The sequence below is a fragment of the Oncorhynchus kisutch genome, linkage group LG18 (assembly GCF_002021735.2).
Source record: "Oncorhynchus kisutch isolate 150728-3 linkage group LG18, Okis_V2, whole genome shotgun sequence".
Taxonomy (NCBI): domain Eukaryota; kingdom Metazoa; phylum Chordata; class Actinopteri; order Salmoniformes; family Salmonidae; genus Oncorhynchus; species Oncorhynchus kisutch.
Window position 1 is genome coordinate 20,969,218 of NC_034191.2, and position 14,357 is coordinate 20,983,574.

General features: G+C 41.2%; 1 protein-coding gene across 1 annotated transcript in view; it reads left to right on the plus strand.

Annotated features, from left to right (window-relative positions):
• The first annotated feature begins 277 nt into the window (after nt 1-277).
• Nucleotides 278-14,357, plus strand: part of LOC109909236 (serine/threonine-protein kinase NLK) — a 94,904-nt gene continuing 80,824 nt past the window's right edge. The window contains exon 1 of the mRNA XM_020508295.2: nt 278-2,136. Within this exon, the coding sequence (XP_020363884.1) occupies nt 1,691-2,136 (446 nt within the window). The 5' untranslated portion in view covers nt 278-1,690. The remainder of the gene's footprint in view (nt 2,137-14,357) is intronic.

Sequence of the window (14,357 nt, forward strand, 5' to 3'; positions counted from 1 at the left end):
GACAAATTTGTTTTGTGTGACTGTCATTTTGACGTGTAATACTATTAGTAAGAGTATATAATCACAACATGTAGGCTATGAAATATTGAACGATTTTTGGGGGGCGTATGCATAGATAGCATATAGGCTAGCCTACTGAATGTCCTTTTCAAAGCCCTTGCGATATATGAAGAGACGTAATGAGTTATTGGTTACATCCCATGTCTATCACTGTGCGTAAAAGAGGACGTCCTTGTTGAGAGGATAATGATTGGGTCGCGCTCCTCACGTAATCTCTATTAGCAACTGGAGCTCGTGTTCTCCATTCGGGTTCAACTGTTCCATTCATATTTCACTGCACCTACAAGTCTAGATCTCCACAATGGCGATAGTTTCTAGTGTCACAGGCTTTGACTTTTGTGGTAATTCCTCGGTTGCTATCTGGATTCAACTGATTGGCTGAACAACATAAAGAACGTCAGACTCTTCTTTTGATTGGACATCCTTCCATCACTGACTGGTCGGGGACTCTGGCTGTGCTTGCTTCTTCTTAGGTCCGGGCAGCACCATCCGGCTTAAGGGAGTCAAAACTGGCAGCTTGTTTTCTAAATACAAGGGACTTTTTGATATTTTTATTCATATTTTCCTTTAATGGATGTATGTGTGTGCTGCGTAAGGAGATAGTGTGCGGAACAAACTGAACACACTGGATCCAATGGGGAAAATAAGTTGACTGTGCTGTCGGAATAATTGTTTTTTCTCGTTCCAGGAAAAAAAGAGCTAATTTTACCAACGTGATTTAGATTTCTGGAGTCTGGGGTAACGGGAAATGTGACATCTGAGGGAGGACAACGGTCCATATCCCATTTCTACAAGACGGCGTAAACGGCAACATTGTATAACACCTCTCGTTCGCGTTCTCGCTTTGATTGGGTATATTTGTTCTCGCAGTCTACTGCTCCATAATATGGGAATTGTTGTTATATGCGGAACGTTTGAAGTATACCATACTGTTCTTGCAACGCCGAATACAAGTGGCTATCAAGCTAGCAACTGTAGCGTGACCTAAAAGCCGAATAACTTCTGCAAATTGCATGCAGCAAAGGCTGTGGAACATCAGCGGTGGTGGACCAGACAATATGGAAAACTTGAGTACATTTGAAAGATGAATGCTGTGCTATTTCCCATGTGATACATATCGGGTTCTCTTTTCATATCAATTAGGGGAAATTGACTTGAGTTTCGTCAGTGGAGAGGGTGCCGCCACTTCCAACATGAGGGAGATCTAGGGCCGCGGATAATTTATTTATTGTGGGGGGTGCGGGTTATTTTCTGTCGCATTTTTATTTGACATTTTTGACAAGGTGCACTGCATTTACATATTAATTATTGTTACAGTTTGGTAGCCTATCTGCTGTCAGTGCATGCGGAAATAAATTATATTACAATAAGTAGGTCAGATCCGTGTAATGATGAGGCTGTTAGGTAGAGTGAGGCTGCTCTCAGAATTATAGCTGACATGATTATTTAATTCAAACCGTTTCAAGAGTTTTTGATTTTATGCATCGGGTCACAACCAAATTATCAGTTAAACACCATCTGCCCAATCCCATAGCATATCTCCACCTGGGATATTTTCGCGTAAAATAAACGGCCAATTTTCACCCATATTTCCCTCCTTTTCCTTTCTTTTTGATTTGTTATTGAGTGAATGGCTCTGTGCGGAACAACGGCAGCCAATGCCGCAAAAATGATGGCTGCATACAACGGTGGCGCCTCGGCAGTTTCTGCCCATCACCCGCACCATCACCACCAACTACCACATCTCCCACCTCCCCATCTCCACCACCATCACCACCCGGGCCAGCATCACTTGCAACACCCTGGCTCTGCCGCCGCTGTTCACCCTGTACAACAGCACGCTTCTACAGCAGCAGCGGCTGCCGCGGTAATGTTGAACCCGAACCAGCAGCAACCATACTTTCCCTCGCCAGCTCCTGGACAAGCCCCCGGTCCGGCAGCGGCTGCCGCACCTGCCCAAGTTCAAGCTGCGGCTGTCAAAGCTCACCATCACCATCAACACTCACACCACTTACAGCCGCAGCTGGACATAGAGCCCGACAGACCCATCGGCTATGGAGCTTTTGGGGTGGTCTGGTAAGTGTTACAAATATGTTTACCTCCCTGCTGGATTAGTCTAAGAATGTGTGATGCCGTGTGCACGTGTACTGACCTTGTTTAGTAGGCTACAAAGTTAGATATGAATCAATATGTAGGCCTATGTTGTGATTATGTCAGTAACAGTTAGTTATTCAACATTTTGGTTTCCCATGAGGTGGAAGCACAGGCCAAACATCTTCAGAAGTGAGACCTAACTCACCTCCCCTATCTCTGGCAATCCTCAAAACTGAGTTATCTTCATTTACTGTTTAGGAGTTCATGAAGCCTATTTATTTTCTAAGGTTGAGGTGCAACATGTGAGTGTAAAGGGGGCAGGGGGGGGGGGGGTAAATGGATTTTGATACACTGCTCTCCAGGGATCTGTCCTGGGGGTAACATCCACAGATTTAACGGATCAACTGTTTTTAAGATTTGGGATTATGCTTTCATCTGTTTCTGGGCTCTCATCAAGGGGCCAGGGCTCTCAACCTGGCCATGTTCAAGGGCCTTAGTTTTGGAAATAGATTAGTTGGCCTATATTACCACATTGCACTCTTCACTTCTTTGAAGTACATAGCACGTGTGAATTCTGGTGAGCCTTGAAGTTGCTACCTGTGCAAAACATTGTTATTACTACTACAGTATTACAGTAGCACTGTTATCACTCAGCAAATGTCCTGTGTGTCTCCGAACATGTCAGTGGTCAGTCATCTCTCACCTCAGTCAAACTCTACCTGCCTTTTTCTTTTGTCCCCTCTAAAATCAACCCAAACACTTCCTTAAGCTACCCTTTCTGTATTTGCCCATCTCAAGGGGCCATATAGGGTGACTCCATGCCAGTGGGAGTGGAAAATCATTTTGGGATCCCAGATTGTTCTGGCAATTCTCACATAAAAATGTTTGACATGCTTTTAACGTTTGAATAATGATGAAAGTGTCCATTTTAGGCCCTTTTTTAAACCTATACGTGCCTCCTGTAAGACCTTATGACCTGTGAATCATACACGATACAGACAACGTCTAGTGTCATTATACTCCTTATAGTGTGCTTTAACATATGGATCATGTCTAGATTCTGAAATACACATTTTCACAAATGTATTAAACATTACAAATATTAATATAAATATCTCAAAACAGCCATTTTTGATTTGGTTCATTTTAAAACCTATTGTTTGGAACAGTATACTCTACAAGTACATCAAATTTCCAGAGTGGGCTCTGCTAATTCTGATCAATGAGTACCACCAACACAGTGAATGGTAAATGTATTTAAATGGCACTCTCTCTTCTGGTGATTTGCTGAATGTGCAATCCTAAGGGATGGTTGTGATTGGTTAATGATCTATAATATCAATTTATATCTATAAAATGGGTCATATAATTAAAAGTACCAGAGAACCCACTCTGGAAATTGTATGCGTTTTGAAGAGTATATTGTCCAAATAATATGTCTAAAAAATAAGCAAAATCAAAAAGGGGAGTTTTCAGATACTCATAAATAGTTTTAATGTTGAATAATTGAATGTAAATGTGTATTTCAGAATCTAGACATAATCCATATGTTAGAGCACACTATAATCATACCAAGATGTTGTCTGTATCATGTATGGTTCACACATCATAAGTTCTTACAGGAGGCATGTACACTGAGTGTACAAAACACCTTCCTAATATTTAATTGCACCCTGTTTTGCCCTCACAACAGCCTCGATTTGTTGGGTCACGGACTCTACAAGGTGTCAAGTGTTCCACAGGGATGCTGGCCCATGTTGACTCCATTGCTTCCCACAGTTGTGTCAAGTTGGCTGGATGTCCTTTGGGTGGTGGACCATTCTTGATACATTCTTGAAACTGTTGAGCTTGAAAAACCCAGAAGCATTGTAGTGCTTGAGACACTCAAACCGGTACACCTGGCTCCTACTACCATACCCTGTTCAAAGGCAGTTAAATATTTTAGCTTGCCCACTCACCCTCTGAATGGCACACATACTCAATCTCAAGGCTTTAAAATCCTTCTTTAACTTGTCTCATCTACACTGATTGAAGTGGATTTAACTAGAGACATCAGTAAGGGATCATAGCTTTTACCTGGTCAGTCTATGTCATGGAAAGAACAGGCGTTCCTCATTTTTTGTACACTCAGTGTATATGTCTAAAAAGGGCCACTCATCATGATTTTAAAAATAAAATGTGTTGTACAAATGTAAACAGCATTTCAAACATCCTTCCTCCCAATTAAGTTTCTATGTGAGAATTGCCTGAATAATTGGAGATTCCGAAAATATTTTCTTCTGGCATGGAATCGTTCTATAGGTATTTAAGCAATATGTTGTTGGCCACCTAGTCATCCAATGGACCTAGAGAACCTTTCACCCTATTGCTTACTCTCCTCTGATCTGAAAACAATCAAGTGACAAAGGGACTGGGCATATACAGGATCTCTGGCTGGGTTTATGTTTGGAGTCGCAGGGTGAGGAGGTCTGCTTGTTGTATTCTTTTTGCAGCGCACACCATTGGTCAGGGTCACCATCTTCCTCCTTCTTTTCCTGCTCCTCCTCTTCAGTGCATCCCCAGCAACACCAGACCCACCCCGCTACGACAGCCTCTGTAATCTTAGCCTGACCTTTCCTCAAAATCACTTCCTGTTGCTCGTTGTCTGATTTTTAATCTGCACCGCTGCTGCCCGCCTGGATATTTATAGCTCGGCACTCACTGAAGGCACAGAGGTTTTCAGGAGCTCGCCACTCCCTCCCAGAGACCCATCCAGCTGAGCTCTCTAGGCCTCTCATTTGAAAAACAAACTTCCACTCTGACTCAGTCCATTGTGGTTTCAGCACTAAATATGAATCTTGAAAATACAGCTTCAGAATGAGGAGGGTGTTTTCAAAGCTTGGTGTGAGGTTTAGTTTGAACTGGCAAACGTCAGCAATTTAATGGTTTTCTATTGGTTAAATTCCAATTATTAATGAATCATTGCACTATGTCAGTTTTCCAGCAAGGTGTTCAAGGAATGGTAGTGTTTATTTAAGTTATATTTGTCCTAAACATCTATAGAAACTGACTATATAGGCTGCATGTGAGCAGACCAACACCAGTGCTGGTCTGGCAGTCACATGATCAGGGATATCCCGAAGCAGTGGTGGCTCCCTTCAACACCATGTTAGAAGTCTGGTTAAAGGCATAAGTAACTGCATGGCTATCCATTCCAGACCAGTGCCAAAATACGGGTCAGGAAACCTGCAAAGGGGGGCTATTAGTTATCAGTGGACCATCTCTCTCGGAGTGCCCTCCAGTGCAGTAAGTGCTCAGCGATGCGTGCAGCTGTGAAACGTGGAGTAAATTGGCTTTGCCCTGGCATAGAGAGCTTGTGTCATGTGCTCAACTGCATATAGTCCAGATGGAATTTGGCTTCTCAGGTTAAATTTTAATTCCTTTGGCTATCTCTCATTAACTGTACGCTTAAGCCAAGGGCTCTAAAACTAACAGCACATGGCGGTGTTGCTAATCCCTTCCTACGGGCAAGGAGAGTATTTTGTCTTGCATTGAGTGTTTATCCATTAGTTAGGTTATTCATGTCATGACTCATGCATGTTGCAAACTTCATCAAGACTTTTGGCCAAACATGTTCATTACATTCATGAATTCTAAAGTCATGAAAGTACTTATAGATGGTTTATAAATGTCATGGAAACATCAGTAATGAAAAACAATGATTCATATGGGCAGATGCAGAAATTAATTTAGAAAAACAACAAAGGTCATCAGCAACACATGATTGAGAGTCAAATCTCTTTTCCAATAGTTGTCCTGTAGATTTGGAAGCAAAGAATCTTAGTTACATAATGGTTGGGAATTACTTTTTGTGGTGGGAGAGGTTGTTATTGTAAAGTGGGGCCGGGCTGACTTCACGAAGATGATCAGTAAAATCTTTATTAAGAAATTAATTTCAAACTCATTCACTGCCTGTGTTCTTTTAACTCTAGAAAAGGGAAACTATTTTATTTGAAGAAAAAAAACATGTATTCATCCCTTTGGAAATCAAAATCCCAGTAGTTATCAACCACCTTTCTTTCACCCATCCTGTGTTTTCAGATCAGTGTACAAAAGGAGATTAGGATAGCAGCCTATAAAACAACACCTGTTGAGAAGCTGGCTCCACTCTGATTCTGCCTGCTTGCTTGCTTCCTTGCTTGCTCCAGGAGTGTACTGGACCCAGCTGATCTCTCTCTACTTCTCAACCAAACTTTACTCTAAAGTCCTACGGGTATTTGTTGTTATCAAAGCAATTACAAAACCATACAATTTGCTTCTGTGAATAACACAGTTGTAAGTAGCATTAGATATTGGTAACCCGTAACATTTAGAATAAAATCATGTTTTTGTGACTGTCAACAAAGGACAGTAGAGCTTTTAGAACATGTCTGTCTTCATATTTTGTGCAGGAGGTGCTGTTTGTTAGGAATGTCCTTTGTCGTTTCATTACTTATTAATGCAAGAGACTGTTGCTCTCTAACCACTAGGCTACCTACCTCCTCTACACTCTAACCACTAGGCTACCTACCTCCTCTACACTCTAACCACTAGGCTACCTACCTCCTCTACACTCTAACCACTAGGCTACCTACCTCCTCTACACTCTAACCACTAGGCTACCTACCTCCTCTACACTCTAACTACCAGGCTACCTTCTGCCCCATGGGCCTTCCTGTGCTCTTTCAGAAAGTTGCAGGGAAATATCTAACCACTGATACATTGTGTTCATGTCTTATGATTAACTTGGGCAAATTTTATGAATTTTCGAGTAAGTTCAATACATTTAGTTGATTTCCTATTAAGTTTAATACCTTTTTGAATATTGTTGAATTCCATTTTATTGTCTGGATTCCGTGAATCAGTCCTCCACAATGCAGATTTCATAGGGCCCGATGTTTCCAAATGCATTTTGTGGCACACAACCTTATTTAGAATTGAGCATTTGTGGCACAAATCCCATTCAGGTTATGGGACCGATATTAGCATTTTTCGTGCATCATGTTCAAATCATGGGAGTTGTGCCTCAAATGCTAAAACTTTAGCATTTGGAACAGTGCCATGGAAATGAAACCAAAGCATGGATTGCTGTCATACCTTGTCCATAGACTGCTTAGAAGGTAAGGAAACCAACATGTAATTTGGGTGAACTATCCCTTTAAGTAGTATGGAAACTGTGGTTTGATCCTTGTGTGGGATGTGTTTGTGTGGTCACAGAGAGACGAGTGGGGTTTGAGGTGTCCGCCTAATAGCCCTCTCACACACATACATGCATACCAATAAACCAGAAGGATTATATATATATCTATCCTCCTGGTTTATTGGTTGAAAAGAGGCTGGTTGTTCTCGGTTGCCCTCTACATGTTTGTGACCTGATCTTATTTGTTCCAGTAGTTTTTTAAAGGGTCTAGAAGTGAGGAAAAGTTCAGGTGTGTGTTACTGTGTGTGTGTGCGTTACTGTGTGTGTGTTACTGTGTGTTTTTCTCTTGCCTTACCCCGTGTCAGACACATTGGCCTCTGTGACCTGCATTGAGATGTTGATCAAAAACTGGTCAGATCACTCTCCCAGAAGTCTTTGCAGGGCAGATGATATAGGTTTAACCTACCAACGCTGTTGAATGAGTTTAAGAGAAGCATTAGGAGGTGAATGACAATCAATGAAGGATTAAGGATGACATCAGTTAATTTAACTGTTTAATTGTTAACCTTCAGGTACAATACCTGGGTAAATAAGAGACTAAGTGTATCAAAATATTAGAACACTCAAACGAATACATTGTTGAAAAACTTCTATCAACCTTTAAGAGAAAGCTAGTCTTGCCTGCAGTTAGTTATTTCATAGTAAAGCTACCTTATTCAGGACACACTGTGTAGCTCGTCTCTGACTGGGCTTCTGGTAATCCACACGTTATCCAACGGCACTGATTCCAGGGCTGACATGAAGGGAGTGCTGCGTTTACAGTGACCTTTGACCTTCTGTTACTCACAATGACCCTTGCACAGCACACCACCATACCTGCAGCTCAATATCAACTTTAAAGTTCACCAACACAGCATCATCATTTTAAAGGTTGTGTGTATCGTGTTGTGTCCTTGTCAAAAACAAAACACCCCTTACCCCTTACAGATGACCTACGTTAGCCATTGACTTGCCAGCCTCATTCACTGTAATGTCTTTGTTTTTTGGCATAATTATGACGCCGTTAGACTGGCTGCCTGAGGCTTGTAGTACCTTGAGCATGAAACGCTCTCAGACAGCCTGTTCTCTCTACAGTAGCAGCAGCCGTGGCAGTCAGAAGCAGCTCTTATGAGGCCTGCGTTTGGCAGATGCACAGACTGAGAACAGCGGCGAGCGCAGGGCTTACCTTTTTGAAGTACTGCTGGGGTGGATGGAGGGAAATACTGTTATGGATGTATGCTTGTTTAACCTTAGTCACCTGCGACTGGCAGCTTATCCCAGGCTTCGTTGACCCTGTCCACAGCTCCACACTTCATAACAGCAATCAACATCTGTTTCAGAATGTACCTAGTAGGGCAGAGGGGGTCCAGATTGTGGTGGTCATGTAACTAGGGGGTTTGGCTTCTGTAAACAACATGCCGCTCAAATCAAATTTAAAAACAACTCTCCATGTTTGTTTGCTTAGTTTAGCCGATCTTGGCTGAGAAACGGACAAAGAGAAAGAAGCCTCACAACCAAGAGAACACACTGTCTGTTAGTTGTCGTGTGTGAATGTTTTGTAATTGGAGCAATTGGTCGGCCCTAGATTGTATTTAAAAAAAAATGTAATTGTTGAGGATGAAGCAGAACTCAAATGAATGTTAAAATACTAAATCAGAGAGTCTCTAGCTATGCTAAAGCAGGGATGACAAATACTTGACACAATGTCCCTCTCATCCTGGGAAAATTTACGTGTTAATTAAAAATGCACTGCCAAAGACGACATCTTGATTTAAAGGCCTGGCACTTAACACATTCCTCATGTTTATTTTTAGCTTCTCTAGTTGTCGCTGCATTTGGTTGTGAGCACATTTCCCATCGGCCTCCTCGGGACTCCTATGCTGAGAATAGGGATCTAGGGATTCATATTTACCTGCAAATCAACTGTTCTTACTGGTTTGTTACAGACAGAGGGTCCTCCGTGCCCCATATGTCCCTCTTGTGGTCACTCTAGACTCTTCCACACACAAACCTGTCTTCACATTAGAGGTCGACCGACTATGATTTTTCAACGCCGATACAGATTATTGAAAGTCCAAAAAAGCCAATTTTTATTTTAAAATTGTATTTATTTAAAAAATATATATATATTATTTAATTTATTTGTAATAATGACAATTACAACAATACTGAATTAACACTTTTATTTTAACTTAATATAATGCATCAATCAAATCAATTTAGCCTTAAATAAATAATGAAACATGTTCAATTTGGTTGAATAAATAATGCAAAAACACAGTGTTGGAGAAGAAAGTAAAAGTGCAATATGTGCCATGTATTAAAAAAAAAGCTAACGTTTAAGTTCCTTGCTCAGAACATGAGAACATATGAAAGCTGGTGGTTCCTTTTAACATGAGTCTTCAATATTCCCAGGTAAGAAGTTTTAGGTTGAGGTTATTATAGGAATTATAGGACTATTTCTCTCTATACCATTTGTATTTCATATAACTTTGACTATTGGATGTTCTTATAGGCACTTTAGTAACAGTATAGCTTCCGTCCATCTCCTCGCCCCTACCTGGACTCGAACCAGGAACACATCGACAACAACCACCCTCGAAGCATCGTTACCCATCGCTCCACAAAATCCATGTTACCCATCGCTCCTTGCAGAGCAAGGGGAACAGCTACTCCAAGTCTCAGAGCGGGTGACGTTTGAAACGCTATTAGCGCGCACCCCACTAATTAGCTAGCCATTTCACATCAGTTACACCAGCCTAATCTCGGGAGTTGATAGGCTTGAAGTCATAAACAGCGCAATGCTTGAAGTATTGCGAAGAGCTGCTGGCAAACGCACAAAAGTGCTGTTTGAATGAATGCTTACGAGCCTGCTGCTGCCTACCACCACTCAGTCAACTGTTGCATATACCCTGATTCTGCGTGCATTGAACGCAAGAGAAGTGACACAATTTCCCTAGTTTAATATTGTCTGCTAACATTAATTTCTTAACTAAATTTGCAGGTTTAAAAATATATGCTTCTGTGTATTGATTTTAAGAAAGGCATTGATGTTTATGGTTAGGTACATTCGTGCAACGATTATGCTTTTTTCGCACATGCGCTTTTGTTAAATCATCCCGTTTGGCGAAGTTGGCTGTCTTTGTTAGGAAGAAATAGTCTTCACAGTTTGCAACGAGCCAGGCGGCCCAAACTGCTGCATATACCCTGATTCTGTTGCACAGAACTCAAGAGAAGTGACACAATTTCCCTAAGTGGTTAGAGCGTTGGACTAGTAACCGGAAGGTTGCAAGTTCAAATCCCAGAGCTGACAAGGTACAAATCTGTCGTAACTGCCTGTTCGGCAGTTAAACCCATTGTTTCTAGGCCGTCATTAAAAATAAGAATTTGTTCTTAACTGACTTGCCTAGTAAAAAAAAAGCTAAAATAAATAGTTAAAAGAATTCATGTTAGCAGGCAATATGAACTAAATATGCAGGTTTAAAGATATATACTTTATGCAACGACAGTGCTTTTTTCGCGAATGCGCTTGTTAACTCACCCAGGCACCGCATCGATTATATGCAACACAGGACAAGCTAGATAACTACACATGGTTGTTGATATTACTAGTTTAACTAGTGATTATGTTAAGATTGTTTTTTATAAGATATGTTTAATGCTAGCTAGCACCTTACCTTGCTGCATTTGCATAACAGGTAGTCAGCCTGCCACTCAGTCTCCTCGTGGAGTGCAATGTAATCGGCCATGATCGGTGTCCAAAAATGCAGATTACCGATTGTTATGACAACTTGAAATTGGCCCTAATTAATCGGCCATTCCGATTAATCGGTCTACCTCTACTACACATACAGCAAGACGTACCGTACCACCTGTGGTCACCTCTGGTGACCAGCTGGCGTGACTCAGTGTTTGGTTGTCACTTGTGGAATTTCCATGGAGGAGGGCTGGGAATGCCCATGACTAACGTGCCAGCTTAGCCCAGTGTGCTCTGTGAATCCATGCATGCTAGAGCTAAAGTAATACTTATATCCCTGGACATTGGCCCACTGGACAGAGGGAGAGAGAGAGAGGGAGAGGTAGAGACTTTGCTGATTACATCATCCCGAGGAAATGTGGGAGATGGGCAGATAAGGCCATCAATTTAGAAGGCTATGAGGAACAGGAAGAGAGAAAAGGGGAGGGAGAGGGGAGCCGAGCGTCTAAGGGTGTTTTCACATATAGTCCTCTTTTAAAATAACTAATCTCAGTCCTCTTTAAAGTGAAAAAATTTGGGGTGAAATAAATGAGTTATCTTTGTATTCACACTGCCCTTGCCTTTGAATGAGGACTCCTCTCTTTTGCCAGATCACTATTCACATTACTATGTTTACATCATTCAGGACAAGTCATACCATTTAGTAGATTGATTCTAGTAGATTGCATTTAGTTAACACGATAATACATAATTATAATCCAAATATAATATTGACATGTAAATATTACTTGTAACAGGAGAAATAGCTGAAGAAAAACTGCAGATTGAATAATGCTATAATTGACAAGTACACTCAATGTAGGCTATTGCAGCTTTAAGAGCTTTCATTGATGTTGTACCCCTATGATGTGGTTCTCACCAAATATGTTGTCGTTTTTCTCACATTATTTAAACCACGCAATCAAATAAATAGCTGATGAAGCTCCTTCGTAGCTATAGATCACATGTCGCGAACAAATAATCTAAACATTGTGTCAGTACAAACCTTTTTTGGAATATCTGTGCATCCTTGATGGTCGCTACTCAATGTCTAAAAACAGCACGTTTTTATGCCAACCTGCCTGCACATCTTCTCTCGTTTGTGGCACCAATGCTAAGGGTTATGGCAAGGAAACAGTGTTGCAGTAGGCTAGTGTGTGGTGCTGGAATAATGGCAAGCAATCCTGGAGAGCTTTGTGTTCACGTAGCACTAAAAAACGTAATCGGACTGCGGACATCAAGCAAATCAAACTCAGACCACCTCATAGGGAGGGTTCGGTTCGCTTCAGGGGCTCTTTTGAGGGGTCTGACTGCCTTTTGGAGTGTTCACACTGCAATTAAGCGAACCTCACGAAGTTCACAGAAATTGTCTGAAAGCATCTTAAATTACCAAAACTTTCTAACCTCCTTTTCCATAAACACACACACTGCACATGTTTTTTCCCCCTGTCCTCTCAGAGCAGAGAGGGGAGGTGTCTATGAAGAAAAATATGTTTGCAGGCATTCTCAGTAGAACCTCCCCCTAGACTCCTGCGTGACAGCGTTTGATTGCCTCTCTGACATGTGTTGTCGTCCTCCCATTACTCTTCCCGCTTCTACCACTACAGTCCTTCCCGGGGTGGCACGGATACATTTTTTAAAGCATTATCTGGCTCCATAAGTGGCTCAATACAGGAAACGGTGCAAATAGTCATTCATTTTAAGTGTTTTTTTTTAAAAGAATAATTATTGAATCTGAATGAAGCTCTAAACAATTATGCTCAATTCTCTGTAGCAATAGGCCACATTAGCTAGTGTTTGTCAATTGAGACCAACTGGCAGTTAATAATGTCCACTGTGCTACTAGTAAAGTTATATTATACTTAAAATGCCAGTTGGGCAATACTTCTTGCATATGAGTTGTATGCTCATTGAACTTTGTTGCTTTTATGGATTTTGTCTTGTTGTTTTTTGTTCTATGTTGCTCTGTCTGTATGCTACGTCTTGCTTGTCCTATGTTGCTCTGTCTGTATGCTACGTCTTGCTTGTCCTATGTTGCTCTGTCTGTATGCTACGTCTTGCTTGTCCTATGTTGCTCTGTCTGTATGCTACGTTTTGCTTGTCCTATGTTGCTCTGTCTGTATGCTACGTCTTGCTTGTCCTATGTTGCTCTGTCTGTATGCTACGTCTTGCTTGTCCTATGTTGCTCTGTCTGTATGCTACGTCTTGCTTGTCCTATGTTGCTCTGTCTGTATGCTACGTCTTGCTTGTCCTATGTTGCTCTGTCTGTATGCTACGTCTTGCTTGTCCTATGTTGCTCTGTCTGTATGCTACGTCTTGCTTGTCCTATGTTGCTCTGTCTGTATGCTACGTCTTGCTTGTCCTATGTTGCTCTGTCTGTATGCTACGTCTTGCTTGTCCTATGTTGCTCTGTCTGTATGCTACGTCTTGCTTGTCCTATGTTGCTCTGTCTGTATGCTACGTCTTGCTTGTCCTATGTTGCTCTGTCTGTATGCTACGTCTTGCTTGTCCTATGTTGCTCTGTCTGTATGCTACGTCTTGCTTGTCCTATGTTGCTCTGTCTGTATGCTACGTCTTGCTTGTCCTATGTTGCTCTGTCTGTATGCTACGTTTTGCTTGTCCTATGTTGCTCTGTCTGTATGCTACGTTTTGCTTGTCCTATGTTGCTCTGTCTGTATGCTACGTCTTGCTTGTCCTATGTTGCTCTGTGTGTGCTCACTGCTCAATGATTGTCTATATTGTAATTGTTTTTAATAACCTGCCCAGGGACTGCGGTTGAAAATTAGCCGGCTGGCTAAAACCGGCACTTTTACCGAAACGTTGATTAATGTGCACTGTCCCTGTAAAAATAAAATAAACTCCAACTCAATAATAGCTTTTTAGTGACGCATTGAAAGAAGAATGGGTAACACTTGGGCTTGAAATTGTTATTATAACTATGCACTAACATTGTAGTATTAACATATTGTTATACAGTACTTTAGTAATTGCATTTGTTACAACAGGAACAGTGACTGCTGCTTATACCATTTGCATAACTAAAATTACGGTAGCTTATATTGCGATGAAAGTAAAAAAATCAGTAGCATAACCTTTGCTAATAATATGGTACTTTTAAAATGCATTTATTAACTGGTGTTTCCAATCATTTGCGTGACAAATTCTATCCTCTATGTTAAGTTGTCAAAGTAAATTAATTCAAATTGTATTGCTTTATGTGATTTAAAGTTGAATTCTCCTACTTTAAATTGCCTCTTGAAACTAATGGTG